Here is a 14789-nt window from a genome sequence, read left to right as displayed (position 1 = left end):
GGATATTTAAGATAAGATGAGATAAGACTCAGACACCAGGGAAATTAAATTGTTACAGATAGCGAGGCACATAAGAGAGATTTAGATCAAAAAGGACACAGAATAAAAATCAACTGTACACATGTACATTATATACAAAGTAAAAACAGTAGAAAATCTGCAATATTTCACAAGATATATATATATATGTGTGTGTGTGTGTGTGTGTATATGTACATATGTATACGCATACACACACAAATATACACGCATATATATATGCGCCTAGTTATAGATAGATTCCAGGCTAATCTCTGGAAAAAATCTCTACTGTACTGATACAGCAGTTTGGTCAGCCACGAAGAAGAAGGAGAGTGAGTGGAACAAGAAGAAGAAGAAGACGCATTGGACATGCGCAGTAGTGCGAGCCGCTGTGACTGTTAGTCGGCTTGTCTAGAAAGACGTTTACTTAAATTGTGCTTGAGACAGTGATTTGTCGACAGACTGGTATTTAAAATGGCAAACTCAGCTTGGTCAGAAAAAATACTAGAACTCCTGCGCCGAATGAATAACTTTTATCTACCAGGTGGGCGACTGACAGTGTGTTAACGTATAACATAGTCGACTTTAGGAAATGTTGTTTTTTTTTAGGTAACCACTCCGACTTGTTTCCACAGGCTCCTGTCGTGCCAGCTGCTTTAGGTTTGAGATAGACCAGGCGCAAGTAGGCTGGATTCCCACCCATGTAGCTCCTCTGTTGACTCGGTATCCAGAGGTGTTCAGTCCGCCGCACGATGGCGCTGTGTCGCTGTGTAGCCGTCTGAACTCGCACGAGAGGAGATCTGAGGCTGTGGATGCTGTCCTGCAGGCCATGAGACAAGAGGGCTCCCTGAGCTGTCTTAAAGGATGGAGAGATGAGGTGAGACACTCAGGACGCGCACACACACACGCCTGGTCGGGCCCAGGTAAATGCAGGCATGGGCCCCTGTCAGATACTCATATGCTCGAAGAAAACTGGCTCTACGTTTTGGCTGTTTTAGGCAGTCTGATGCAATCTGATTAAACACAACATCATTTAAGAATATTCACCATGTGAACAAAATGGAATAAGCTCTTGAACTTAGATTTTTTTTTCATTTGTCTGTGGTTGACATTGTATTTAAGTAGTAACAAATGTGCAGTTGATCAGACTCCTAAAAAGCAGCTGATATTTCTGGGGCCCTGTTGGTTCGGGAGCAGTTCATATCATGTTCATATGACATCTCTTTTATGGTCCAATCAATGCTGATTTCAAGAGGGAAATCTGTAAAATTAATGTGTGGTATTGCATTAAATTTGTGCAGATATTCATCATTCCCAGAGAAAATTCTTCAGAAATTTCACAAATTCTACTAACAGGCCAAAATTTCCTTTTTGACCAACTGTGTGGTCCACGGCAGAGTCTATAGGAAATTAGTAGGCGGGACTCAATGAAATCTTCAGTGGATGTTCATGGTCTTTAGTAGATGTATTCTCATGACAGTCCTGGACTGGACCATGGACTGTGAAAATCAGAGTGACAAAATTTGCATCCTAATACATGAATTTACCCGACACATTCTCAATAACAGCTCATGTATCAGAGTAACTCTGAGGCATTCTCATCTTTCAGAAATACAGCGTGATGCCAAAATTCTCTGACCCTCCTTTGATGTCCATGGAAAGAGCTGCTACAAGTAAGTTTTGTTACACAGCTGCAGCTTCATATAATGTTTCTTTCAGAATTGCTAATGATGTGATGCTACACCACAGGTCTTTTTGGGGTGAAGAGGTATGGAGTCCATGTCAACGGTTACACTGTCAGCAACAGCGGGGAAGTCAGCATGTGGCTGGCCCGACGCTCCCCAACTAAGCAGACATACCCGGGACTACTGGACAACGTGGTGAGTACAAGGCACTGTCTAGACGTGCTGCCATAATAGATACAGTGGTAATCGTTCAACATTTCACATTCAAAGTTCTTCATATTCAGAGTTGCACCGCTGTATCAAGAAGGCTTGTGTTGTATCTTGGAAGGCAGCAGGCGGTCTGGCTGCTGGCATTGGCGTCAAAGAGACTCTGGTCAAAGAATGTCAGGAGGAAGCCTGTATCCCAGCAGCCATTGCTGAGAAGGCTCATCCTGTCACCACAGTAAGGTGAGCGTACTCGTCTGAAAAGAGTCTGTTAGTGTTAACGTCTGATGATTTATTGGGAACAAAACTGATTAAATGATTCAAACAATAATAAGTGAATCCCACCAACAAGTATTGTGTGTGTGTGTGTGTGTGTGTGTGTGTGTGTGTTGTTTCAAAGCCTGATATATCCTCTTCCTCTGAAGTTTAGTTTGAGTTGATCACATACAAACCTGCTGCTAACAACATTTACTAATTACTTTACACTAATTACTAAATTACTAATTACTAATTACATTAATAATTACAACTACATTTACATTTTTCTTTCATTTCACTGCGTATATTTTATTCTGCTTGTATATTTTATTCTGTTTGCACATTTCACTTCCATATTGTTTATTGTGTAGTATATTTTATTGCCTTAGTATATTTTCATTCTGTTATATTTTTAATTGCTTTACGAATATTTTTATTGCATGTTGGTTTATTTTATTTTATTGTAGTTATCTTAATTTTATTCTTTCTAGTCTTCTTATCTTTCTTACCATCTGTTCCTAACATGGGGGTTGCAATGAAAATTTCATTGACAAGCGCAATGACAATAAAGACTCTTGAATCTTGAATCTTGAATCTAGAGCACCAAATCAGTCCGCTGCTGAAAGTAGTTCCCAACAACTGCACGACCTCATAACATTTGATACAAACTACAGTGACCAGCTGGTTTAGGATGTTTCTGAGCCTTTGTGAGCTGTTTTTTAAGATTAACATCATCAGTAGGAACCAATGGGCTCAGAGCTGTGAGCCACAGACAGCACAGGGGAGTCAGAAAGTCTTAAGAGAGAGACTAACATGTTATCGCTAATAGTCTCAAACCGTTCCACTCGTATGCAGGTGGTGGTAATGCACCAAGAAACAACAAAGCAGCAATGTGCCCACTAAGGCAGTGAAGACTGCTGTGTAAATAATTAAAAATGTTCAGAAAGTTGACCTTAAAGATACACACAATGAATTTTGGTGAGAAACACTGAATGTAAACATACATTTTATTTGTTCACATGAAAACTCCTCAGGGCACCTTTAAGGGGCAGGGCTGAAAATGGAAAAGGGCACTGGGACTGGTGATCGGTTAGAAAGCACCACAGTGTTTTGCCTCTGTGCGGCTAGAACCACCTTCATGAGCAACTAATTCTTTCAGTTTTTTTTTTAGCTACACCTACAATGATGAAGAGGGGGTGTTTCCAGAAAGTCAGTTTGTGTTTGATGTGGAACTCCCTCTGGATTTCAAGCCCAGAGTCGGGGATGGAGAGGTGCAAGATTTCTACCTCCTGCCCATAGATAAGGTTCGTATTGCTGACATATTCTGAATAGAATTCCTGTGAAATAACAATATAATTCAAAGACGGATAGACATGATGAACATACGAGAGGGGGGTTTGTGATAGCTCTGTCTTGGTTTCAGGTGAAGGAGCTGCTGGCCACTGATGACTTCAAACCCAACTGTGCCATGGTGGTGCTGGACTTCCTCATTAGACACTCATTCATTGAGCCAGACACAGGTTTGTGGCCATCGACAAAATGTAACTGATTAAATCAGATCACTACTTCAGATCTCTTTTTTCTTGTCTTGAGTTGATCGTATGCTTTTCATTTCAGAACCATGCTATCAGGAATTTGTGGCAGGACTCCATCAGACCTTAGAGTGAAGCTGAGGACCGTGTCCACTGGCAGAGGCAAATGTTAGCCTCCCAGACGCCAACCAAGTGTCGTGTGCTCAGTTCTTGCTTTGAGAGAATCAGCTGAGCCTGGCCAGCAGAGGCTGAAACAGTCTGTGAGCTGAGGGGAGTGGCTCACATGACGACAGGTGAACTGAGTGTGGACTTTTAACAAGGCGATGGACAAAGATAGACCTCAGACTGTTCGTTTGTTCTTATCTTAGGAAGCCTGCAGCTCAAAAGAAGAAGGCTGTCTGGAGCAGCCGCCCAAATCAGTCAGTTTACAGTCCAGGTGAAACTTGTGCTCGGGTTTTGGCCACATCACCCCTCTCATCCAGCCCCCACATTGTCTTGCTTGTTTTATTTTGTCTCAAATCACTTTCAGCTGCCAGCTGTCTTTCAGTGTAAGGCCCAGCTTCACCCTCCCCATATTGTTCCCAAAATAATTAGCTTTTATGCTTTTGTCATAATTTATTATTTCGGGATGACTAAATCTTATATTTTCCTATCCCGTTAATCTTGTCAAGCATCATTTACTGTACATGAAGCTATTAAACATGTTTCACGGTAACTGCTCTGGATTTTTTTTAGAAAAAACTCAACCTTCAAATTAGGCCAGAAAAAAAACACCTCTTTCCCTAAACTGGCCATCTTCGGAAACTTTGAGAGCTCGACCAGAATTTATATGTTTGGCTACACAGAATGAGTTTGGAATGATTTGTGAGTGATTTATACAAATAACTGATATCTTGTGGCAGAATTTGGTCATTATCAGTTACAATTTATTTCCTTTAGAATACATTAAAAAAGACGACTGGAGAAATGTGAAGATACATTTGTATACAAAAGAATAGTCCTCTTACAAATAACCAATACTTAAGGAGTTGCTTGCTTTTTGCATTTCATTATTTGACATCATATTTTTTCAAAGTGTGTACCACGCTGACCTTTTGTTTTAAACTGTGTGCAAACAATACAACGTAAGCCAGTAGAATATCACATGAAGTTAAAGTAACATACAACAGAATACAAAGTGGAATAAGAATAGTTGTACACGTGAGTGAACTTGGAGAGTAGAGACAAAACACACTTCCAGTGTCACCCTGGTATACAGGAACACCAAATTTCAAATAAAGGCTGATATTTAAATAATGGAAGAGTGTGTAATAACAGCCGAACAACAAATAATGGCTGGCTTAAAAACAGTGAGCGGGTGGAATTACCATACCATAATGTGTCACGTGCTGAAGTTCATTATAATGTACAATTCCACAGCACTTATTCTATCAGTTCAACAACAGTCACACTCGCTGAGTCACTTCTCCAACAGAGAGGTACCAAGAGGAGATTTGTCCTATGAGCTGCATTTCATCGATGGCAACTTTAAAATACAGCAAAATTGAAGCGACTGAAAATAATCTGAAAAGTTATTCATGTTAAAAAGGAGAAACTGACACAGCTTAAGTAGTGATGATGTAGTTCTGCAGAAATGTACATTATACTGAATTTATCAAGACAACAGGTTAACATTGAGGAAGTGTTGAGTTTACATCAATAATGAAACAGGAGTAGATCAGAAAACATGGAGGCTTCTTAATAAAATATGAATTATACTTGAACAGTTTAAAACAGACGGACTCGTCTCTAATGTAACCCTGTGTTACATAAAGGTCTGGTCCCGTCTGCAGCTGAGATAAAGTAAGGCCCCGCTACTGCTTGAGGATTTACAGTAACTGTCTAAAGGATAATACAATTTTGTCAACCCTTTAATACCCAACTGTATACAGTGTGTTTGACAGTCTCCATCAGTTCAATCACATACAGTTATCTGACTGTTGTATTCATTAACAAGCTTGTATAAAACACTCAAATAAGTTGGTCTCATTGCCATCATGTATTTATGCCCTAATGGCAATCAAACTCAGCTTTTTAAATGAATGAAAGTTGTATCAAATACTACACGTTCATGAAACAGAAACCTGATGCCATACAGAGTTAGGTTGGTCTATTGATCTGCCAGGAAATAAAGGAGAAAGCTAAATCTTAAAGAATAATAGGGCGAAACTAAAGGACAGGCACAGTCACACTGCAAACCATGGAAGTCTTCCAACAGTTAGCTCGTCTCTTCTTGAGCTGGTCTCAACTACAAACCATAGAGCAACAGTTGAGGACAGAAGAGACCACTGTACTCCATTCAGAGAACTGGAAACCCTTCTTACAGTACTTATCCTCCAAGACTTAAAAGCATGAGTGGGAGAGATGTTCCCTTCTCTTAACATTCTCTAAATGTGAGGTCTAATGAATCCTAAACAGAAGATGAAAGCTAAAGGCTATAACCTTGGATTTAAATCTATATATTCCCTTTCTCCCTTGCATTTGACCTTCCTTTATTTCCCTTTGGCCTGGGTTGACTTTTCTCCCTCATCCCAATACGACCCATTAGATTGTGCCCATCCTGGTGACAAAGCAGACACAGAGGAGATACATTTTTCTTGGCTTGGTTCGTTTCCCCCTCCCTCCCAATCCTGCGTGAGCTGACGATCTAAAGCAGAAGGCAGCCGCTCCTCTTGCTTCGTCTCTTGGCTTGTAGTGCGGCCCTGGTGGCCATCTCAAACACCTCCCTCACACCATCCTTTGTCTTGGCTGAGCACTCTAAGTAACCAAAGGCATTGATGCGGTTCGCCATGTCCCTCGCCTCGTCTGACTTCACTGGTTCCTGTTTGGAGAAACCATAGTCACAGAGGAAGAGAAGCTCTTTTAAAAAAAAGTGTAGAGTTTAGTTTAGAAAAACACATTTCTTAAAAATACTTGCAGCACCAATTGGAAGACATGGCATGGTCATTCCACGGATGATACAAGTGTGGCGTGACCTATTGTATGACCTTTTGAGTTAAACATAAATGTAATGTTCCTTAAACCTATTTCTACAAGCATTCTACAACTCAGAAACAGTGTCCAGTCACTATGTTTCCTCCCTACTTTTTTAAGACTCCATCTGTGCACATAAAGCAATATAAACAGGACCTAAGTGCTATTTCAAAAAAACTGGGAGGCAGATATTTCAGATGAGTTCTGGTGCCTTCTTTTTTTTGGACTGGCTTAATCAGCAATTTGAACATATCACTTATGTATCACTCCAGGAAATAATCTTGTGCATCTGTTATTTTTGACATTTGCCAATTGATATATACTAGTGGATTCGGTATTTTTCCTCTTAAAAAACAGTTTTGTAAAAATATATATTTCATAAATAGATAAGTTGCGCTACAAAATGCTGATGAATGTTACTGGAGAAGGGTTAGGAGTTTTAAATGAAGTATGATAGTAGTCAATCCTTCTTTGGTAGGATTAACTTGAATTCTTCACTAACACAACTCCGCAGGCTTGAGACTTCTAAAAACATCTACGCTAGCTCCATTAAGTAGAGACTACACTGACCTGTTTCATCTTAGCCAACTCTCGACGTGTGTGCTCATCATTTCGCAGGTCTTTCTTGTTTCCCACAAGAATAATGGGCACATTGGGACAGAAGTGCTTCACCTCAGGAGTCCACTTCTCTGGAATATTCTCTGCATCAGGCAAAAGGTGAACATGGTGAACATGGAGCAGATGCAGAGAGAGCATTGGTTTAAAAAAAAAAAAAAAAAAAAACGACTGAGGAAGTCTCACCCAAACTGTCAGGGCTGTCAATTGAGAAACACATCAGGATCACATCTGTGTCTGGATAGGACAGAGGTCTCAGTCGGTCATAGTCCTCCTGTCCTGCTGTGTCCCAAAGAGCCAGCTCCACCTTTAAGATGACAAGACAAGAGGACGAGTTTACTACCAAGGACGTCACCACACACATACAGTACACCAGTATATCTTGATGAGGGTTAAATGTCATGGTCTCAGAGACATGCATGAAGAGGCTGCACAGATACTAGACTAAACATCTATGACATGTGTATGATCAGTGTCTTCACAGTGACCAATAACTCTTTGGCTGTTCATATGGTATGTGGGTATTATATCAAAGAAATAGTTCAATGTTTTGGAAAATACTTATTGCCTTTCTTTGTGAGAGTGACATGTTCAGATGGATCTCAGCCTCATGTGTCTATGTGCTAAATACCAAGCTGAATTTAGGACTTGATTAGCCTAGCTTGGCATAAAGACTGGTAGCAGGTGGATACACCTACCAACACCTCTGAAATCTCACACTGAAAATGAAATCTAAACGTGACAATTTGTTATTTTAGGAGGAATTATATGCTGGACGTTATTTCTTCGCAAACAGCAGCCGGACTCAGTGACTTACCAATGTCTAGTCATTAGCTAGTTACCAGGCAACCACATAGTGTGCTAAGCCCTGTAATCAGCTGTCATTATCCAGGTAACTTATCAAGATACATATCACAGATGGAGATGGGGTAAGAGAAAGGCTCTGAAATAGAGTCAGGCAGATATATCAGCCAATATTGTCTTAATGCAAACATACCGTATGTATCGGTATCTGCATATATGTTGGCTGATAGCTAACAAGAAATTGCACTACAGCAATTCCAATGTCAATTCAGCAATTTAGAAACATTGTCATCATTACAGTTTGTCCAAATGTAAAAGTAAATCGTCAGATATCATCAGGTATATCATTATTACATTTTTCACATCAACCTTTAAAAATCCAATATTAGTTGGAGCTATACTTAGAAAAAAACCCCTAAGGTTCAGAGCCTAAAACTGCTTTCCATGCTTTGTTAAAGGATTGCTGTAAAAAAAAAAAAAAAAAAAAACTGTAAATATGAAAAATGTGTCATATAATAAACAGCTTACCTGTTTACCATCCACCTCAATATCTGCCACATAGTTTTCAAACACTGTGGGCACGTAGACCTCGGGGAACTGATCTTTGCTGAACACTATGAGCAGACAGGTCTTGCCACAGGCTCCATCACCAACTATCACTAGTTTCTTTCTGATTGCAGCCATCTGAAAGAATAATAAAAGAACAAAGACATTTACCCATATACAAGGTAGGGATGTTTATAGGCAAGTTCAGGCAGGTGACAGATTTAACTGGCACAGTGATGACTATTTTTGACCAGAATTAAGCTACTTTGTTGACGGAGAGCCCGCAGTGCAAAATGTTATGGACAACGGTATGAACAGCTCTGAGACAGAAACTACAAAACTACCTACCCATGAAATCTGAAAAGGCATGCTGAGGTGCATTCAGTGTGGAATATGTTGCACTGGATTGCAATAAAAGAAGCATGTTCTCTGCACAACCAGCCAATTAAGTTGAAAAAAATAACAAAAACTTTACGTTCTGCCAGATTTCTACTGACGATTGATGAAAAATCGCTCATTCAAACTGTGAACACATGCTCCTAAAATCTTATTATGTACAGCTGCAATGTTTCATCACAATTTAGTTTTAGAAACGTTAAACAACCAATTATTGTAAACTACAAGTTCCAGCTCTGCTGTTTTGCAGCAATAGTCTTGCTGTTTCCTATCTTCTCAGGTATGTAATTCACTGCACTTTGCTCATACTGAGCAAAAACAGCCCTGCATGAACACAACATCCAGGGCTGCGCTGGTATAGACATGTTGCTAAAATTGCCAGCAAGATGATGAAATAGGAACCAGGAAGGCTGGTCTGAGTTATGGATCCTTCAGTTCCTGGTTTTATCAGACATCAAAACAGTCCACATCAGTTTAGAGGATTTGGGGAAGATTAAATCACAATTGTTTTATCTCCCGTTGAGGCGATTGCAAGATAAACTGTGGAATTACAGTGATCGCCTTACAAAAGGAATCTACTGTTCACGATTGGCATGGCATTAAAATAAAATGGCAAAGCAATGCTTTGCTGGGTGATGGGGATTGTGCTGCAGCCAAAAGTTAGCCAGGTTTAAACTTTTCTGTTGGACAACCTGGTGTTATTTTGCTGGGAACCTCTATGTTGAAGCCCCTGCTGTGCCAATGCCATGGTGAGGTAATAATGATAATAACTGATCTGTGTAAACATTTTAGGATATGCCACTTTACTATTGCCCAATGTCAATTTGTGTCAACTCAAAAGCAGCAGTTTCATCACATGCACTCCCCAGGTCAATAAATCCAAGCCACAGAGCCTCCACTATTTCTTCTGTCTAATGTATATGATGTGCGAGTAGAAACGTGTCCAAGTGCATTTCTCAATGTACTGAAAGAGCGTAGCATTTTAGACAAGTGGTAAATGTGACCGACCCACCCCAACTATAAACAACACGCAAAAAACAAAACACAGATCATCCAACTTCAGTGTAGGCCTGAAAGCAAAAACAGGGGATGAAGCATTAAGTTCTCTTGTTTAGTTAAGTTTGTTGTCAATAGCCAAGTCAATGAACAAAACACAGCAATAAATGACAATGACAGCAACATGACTGACTGAACAGACAGAATCATTTCTATTCCTTTTATCTAAAATGATCTAAATAAACACGACATATTGTTAAAAATGACAATAACACTGGCTTGATGTTAAAACATGCTGATTTAAAAAAAAATCTACAGGTTGAATGGCCTAATGAAAACAGGTTATTGCTGTCTCCATTTTTAATCCAACGCAGGTAACTCTGATCGCTATCTGTGATATACTTCTTCAATATTTACTAAAGCTTCAAAAAACGACCTGATAATATTCAGTCAAGACAAATATAGATGCTTAGTGGACTGATCTCCTGCTAATTTGCCTTCAGATGGCATCATATACAGTCGTTTTTTCATCCATAAGAACCATTCGCCGCTTTAGAGAATGAACTGGACGAATATACTGTTGACAAAGACTATATTTGTGAAGACACTAATGGAGCGTTTAAGTTCAGGAGCAAACTGGCCTAACTGGAGAATCTGGTAAGTTTACGTTGCATTAGAACTGAACTTCCTCAGTGCTATTTACCTCAAATATAAAGCGTTGTTTTATCTGTCAACTTAACCTTCGGTGAATTGCCACACGATACAGATAACATGCCATCCAAATGTTACCTCAGTTATATATTACTGTCCTTATTTGGCCTATGTTTGTCTGTAAATTTGTGGAGTATCGGCTAACTTCTAGCTAGCAGCAGTTTCCATTCCATCTAAGGAAGCTAATTATTAGCTTGCTAACTTTGCTTAGTTTTCGGGACAGCTGGCCTCTTGTCTAGCTGCAAACATAAAATTAGGAGCCCGCAACATATTTCTTGATTCTGGAAGCTACCCCGACACACAAAGTAAACAAACCGAGACCCATTGTAGGTAATAATGTCAACGTTAATTCACCGTTTAAGTAGATATACTCGCCTTTCTGTAGTTTTCCTGTCGGACTTAACAGACCCGCCCCCAACAGTGCCACGAAGATTGCACCCGCCCACGTTTTACACTTTTAGCCAATGGGACACAGCGAAATCATGAATGAATAGTAAGGTAGCCAACCAGTATAATACATATACAAGCTCGCCCAGTTTTTACCCTCCATAAAAGTGAGAGCAGTGTTTTGCCCCGGGTCAAGCCTCTCAGTGATGTTTGGTTCTCCGTTTACATCCGCTGGATACCACTCTGTTCCTAATGAATATTAATATTCAAATTAACTGAATCTCCTCAAGGCATGTGGAATACTAATTTTTAGGTGGTATATATAAAGATTGAAAGTTATTCTATTAATCATTGCTCATACACAGCAATTGGCAACATATTTAGGCGCCACTATAGTCAAGAATGGCAACATACTACTTTATTAACCCCATTATAGAAAAAAAAAGAAAGGAACATACAGTATATCCAGTGATTGTGATCTGGTTTAAAGGTTTAAAGCACACCATCTATTTAACATTCAAACAGAATTATTAACCGAGGGAGAATGGGAGGAGGCTCGCTCCAGAGCCAGGCACAATAACTATAGTAGGTGATACAATTACTGCTTATACACACTTTATGTATCTGTATATGGCCCGCTGAATAACTCGAAAGGGCCACTGCAACCTTTTGGCTCTCTCTGACGTGAGTGGTTCGAGACTGTCCAGATAGTTAGATAGACTGTTGTTTAGACTGGATAGCTAAAAAGAGCACCTCTTTGTGGCCTAGTTTTCTTGGATATAACTAGGCTGTTGAATGACTGTCTAGCAAAAAAAAAACTATATAACCATTGTTGTGTGGCGGCTTGCTTCCTGGCACATTCACTGTTAAGACAATGGAGACTAATGAGAGTGTTTATTTACTCATCAAAATAGAGACTGATTTGAAAGTAGCATATTTTTTACTCATCAGACTATGTGGCGCTTTCTGAAGTCTTGATGTCACACTTTAGTTGCCTGATTTGGTTCTTAAACTATTCTGGCAGTACAGAGACCACAACCAAAACCTGTGCTCAGTCACTGTGATAGTTTTTACATACATATCAATCTTTTCATCTCAGTCCTTGAAAGAATAGGCATGTATTTCCCAAAGTAGGCACCATGTGGAGTTTTGTACCACTGGCAGCACTGTGCAGCACTGTTTTATGAGTGGGTTGTTTTGATTGTTATATGTATAAAAGGAAAGGTCTCTCTGGTGGTACAGAGAGAACAAGAAGTGGGAAGCAGAGCCGAGTAGGTCCAGAGCGAAGTCCAGAACTTGCTCGGGTGGATCAGGAGTCTGAAGAAGAGGAACATGATAGAGAGAGAGACCAATGGAGACAGGAGGTTACTGCAGATCAGATGATGTTCTGGGGCAGATGTAACAGTTAATGATCAAATATCTGCAAACTAGGGACATTCCCTGTCAGCCTCATTGTACATTGTGTTTCAGGCAAATATTATAACTTCTTAAGTTCAGTATGTTAGCCAGCTGATGATAGCATTTAGCTTGAAGTGCCACAGTATAAATGTAGAATAAGAAATATACTTAATGAAAACTAAACTAACTATGGGAGCCCATTACTACCAGTAAAAGAAAAAAAAGAAAGATGAAAACTTAGCCTTAATGATAGAAATGTTCATTGTAATTAAAAATTATGAGACAAGAAGTCATAATTATGAGATAAAGGGCACTGGAGTTTTCCTATTCATTTGGCATGGAAATTGATGTGTGTATGTGGAGGACAACTTTAAATGAAACTGCAACAGATGAAGTACTTCAATTCCTTGTTGATCTACATGGGATTGCACTAAATCAATGCAACCTTCACTGGATTTTGAGCAAGAAGTAGCTCTGACGTAGAAAGAATAACACCAATGTGGCTGAGGTGGCAAACCTCATTGAACAGCAGCTGGAAACATCTGGTCAGTGTCAGTTTAAATATTGCTACAGTTATTGGATGGTGATGGTGTTGATCTGAGGTCAAGAGACAGACTGTAAAGGCATGTTTACCACAGCTGCATTCTGGCTAATTGATGGCTACGACAAGTTTAAGCCACGTGGAATTGCAATTAGTGGATGTATTGATGGGTTTTCCAGCAAGATATGGCTGAAAGTTTGCAGAACAAATAATGACCAATCCTAGAAATATATGAGTTTAACTTGTATACTAATTGCAGTTGTCAAAATTATGGTTTATCCTGTGATATATGCAAATATATTTTGAGTTCTTTCTAATAAAATATGTGTAAACACAAAGTACTTTGTTGTCGTTACAGTGACTCTTTGTAAGAGCTGAGTAAAAATGCAAAATCCCATATCTGTAAACTGAATTATTTATTCAGATATTTAAACAATCACAGCCTAGAAAACGACATGTTTTCATTTTAACAGCAATTTTATCTAACTTGCTGCAGTAGGGCTCCATCTACAGGCTTACAGACCAAGCTACCAAAATGTATTTTAGTAAATAGCCATAACAGCTACATAGATTAAGTAGAATAGTGTTTGCAATTTGAAATTTAAAAAAATACATAAATTGTGATGAGATTGCACTATTATGTGACATGCATATGTCTTGTTGTAAACAAAAAAAAAACATTTAATGCAAATGAAGCTACTGTGGGGCTGAAGTGCTGAAATAACTCCTGCTAAAGTTACCTTCAGTAACTGGTTGTTACTGGGGCTGGTTGTTCTGTGTACCCAGTCATCACAGATGGGGATGAGGCAGCAGGATATTTTTCAAACACCTCTGGATTACTGGAGCTCAGATTGACTTGTGGTCTGATATACTGTGAATGAGATTAGATGTCTTGACTGTCCATTTTAGGTATCTTATGCCTGAATCAAATGACCAAAAAGTTTAATGAACAAATAGCAGAACAGTTTTGCAGTGCCTATTAAAGAGAGGAATATAAGGAGAGAATATACATGGTCTTGTTAACTCATATTTTGGCAAAGGTGACATGCATAAATTGTGCTTGGTACATTGTTTTAACGATTCCACATGATATTCTGTTTTTTTTAATCAAACCCACATCAGAGTGGGATTATCATCCAAAACATGAGACTGTCATTGTGATGTGCCAGTCGTGCACTGAGCATATGAGATGAAGGATACTGACAACAATTGGTCTTGCTTTGCATGTGCCAAGAATAGCTAGCTAAACTGGAAAGCGACAGAGGACAAATCAGTTCACATGTATCCGCATGACCTTTTAGCATATTGTAATGTTAGGTCTTCATGGCAAAATGTTACATGGATAATTAGTAGGAAACTATTGATGCTGATTAAACAGGTGATATGAAAAACTTGCATTTAGGAAGGTCAAAAAAACTGGTTGAGTTATCACCGTGACTATGAAGATGTGAAGGAGTTTTTACAAGGAATCCTTTACTACAGGCAGTGAATAATGAATGCAAGTTCAGCAACACAAAACATTTCTGTTTAACAGGCAAACTTTATTACAGTGTTGACAGATCACAACACAAGTTATACAATATTATCAGCAGTATTCTGAGGGTATCAAACAGCTAATCTGTATCTTTTCATTTTCATTTCAAACCATAAATATGGCAGTAACGGTCTCACGAGTAAAAGCTA

At 39.2% G+C, this 14789-nt stretch overlaps 2 protein-coding genes across 2 annotated transcripts; one reads left to right on the top strand and one right to left on the bottom strand.

Moving 5' to 3' along the window:
- The first annotated feature begins 427 nt into the window (after positions 1–427).
- tpk2 (thiamin pyrophosphokinase 2) lies at positions 428–4380 on the top strand. The gene is made up of 8 exons (XM_041945651.1): positions 428–565; positions 657–898; positions 1631–1694; positions 1771–1901; positions 2035–2153; positions 3340–3472; positions 3592–3688; positions 3786–4380. The coding sequence occupies exons 1-8, from the start codon at positions 496–498 to the stop codon at positions 3833–3835; spliced, it is 906 nt and encodes a 301-aa protein (XP_041801585.1). The 5' UTR covers positions 428–495; the 3' UTR covers positions 3836–4380.
- Positions 4381–4610: 230 nt separating this feature from the next.
- On the bottom strand, positions 4611–11195 carry LOC121613091 (rho-related GTP-binding protein RhoA-C). The gene is made up of 5 exons (XM_041946365.1): positions 11156–11195; positions 8660–8815; positions 7514–7634; positions 7283–7413; positions 4611–6560 (listed from the first exon to the last, which is right to left on the bottom strand). The coding sequence occupies exons 2-5, from the start codon at positions 8813–8815 to the stop codon at positions 6387–6389; spliced, it is 582 nt and encodes a 193-aa protein (XP_041802299.1). The 5' UTR covers positions 11156–11195; the 3' UTR covers positions 4611–6386.
- Positions 11196–14789: the final 3594 nt, after the last annotated feature.

The sequence above is a fragment of the Chelmon rostratus genome, chromosome 10 (assembly GCF_017976325.1).
Source record: "Chelmon rostratus isolate fCheRos1 chromosome 10, fCheRos1.pri, whole genome shotgun sequence".
NCBI classification, from domain to species: Eukaryota; Metazoa; Chordata; class Actinopteri; order Chaetodontiformes; family Chaetodontidae; genus Chelmon; species Chelmon rostratus.
This window is presented reverse-complemented; position numbering and strand designations above follow the sequence as displayed.

Bases quoted from the DNA above. Each gene is read 5' to 3' on its own strand.
- tpk2 (XM_041945651.1), top strand. From the start codon at position 496: ATGGCAAACTCAGCTTGGTCAGAAAAAATACTAGAACTCCTGCGCCGA. The intron at 899-1,630 runs GTGAGACACTCA...CTCATCTTTCAG, and splicing joins TTAAAGGATGGAGAGATGAG to AAATACAGCGTGATGCCAAA. The intron at 3,473-3,591 runs GTTCGTATTGCT...TCTTGGTTTCAG, and splicing joins ACCTCCTGCCCATAGATAAG to GTGAAGGAGCTGCTGGCCAC.
- LOC121613091 (XM_041946365.1), bottom strand. From the start codon at position 8,815: ATGGCTGCAATCAGAAAGAAACTAGTGATAGTTGGTGATGGAGCCTGT. The intron at 7,414-7,513 runs GTGAGACTTCCT...TGCCTGATGCAG, and splicing joins TGACAGCCCTGACAGTTTGG to AGAATATTCCAGAGAAGTGG. The intron at 6,561-7,282 runs GTCAGTGTAGTC...TTCTCCAAACAG, and splicing joins AGTTGGCTAAGATGAAACAG to GAACCAGTGAAGTCAGACGA.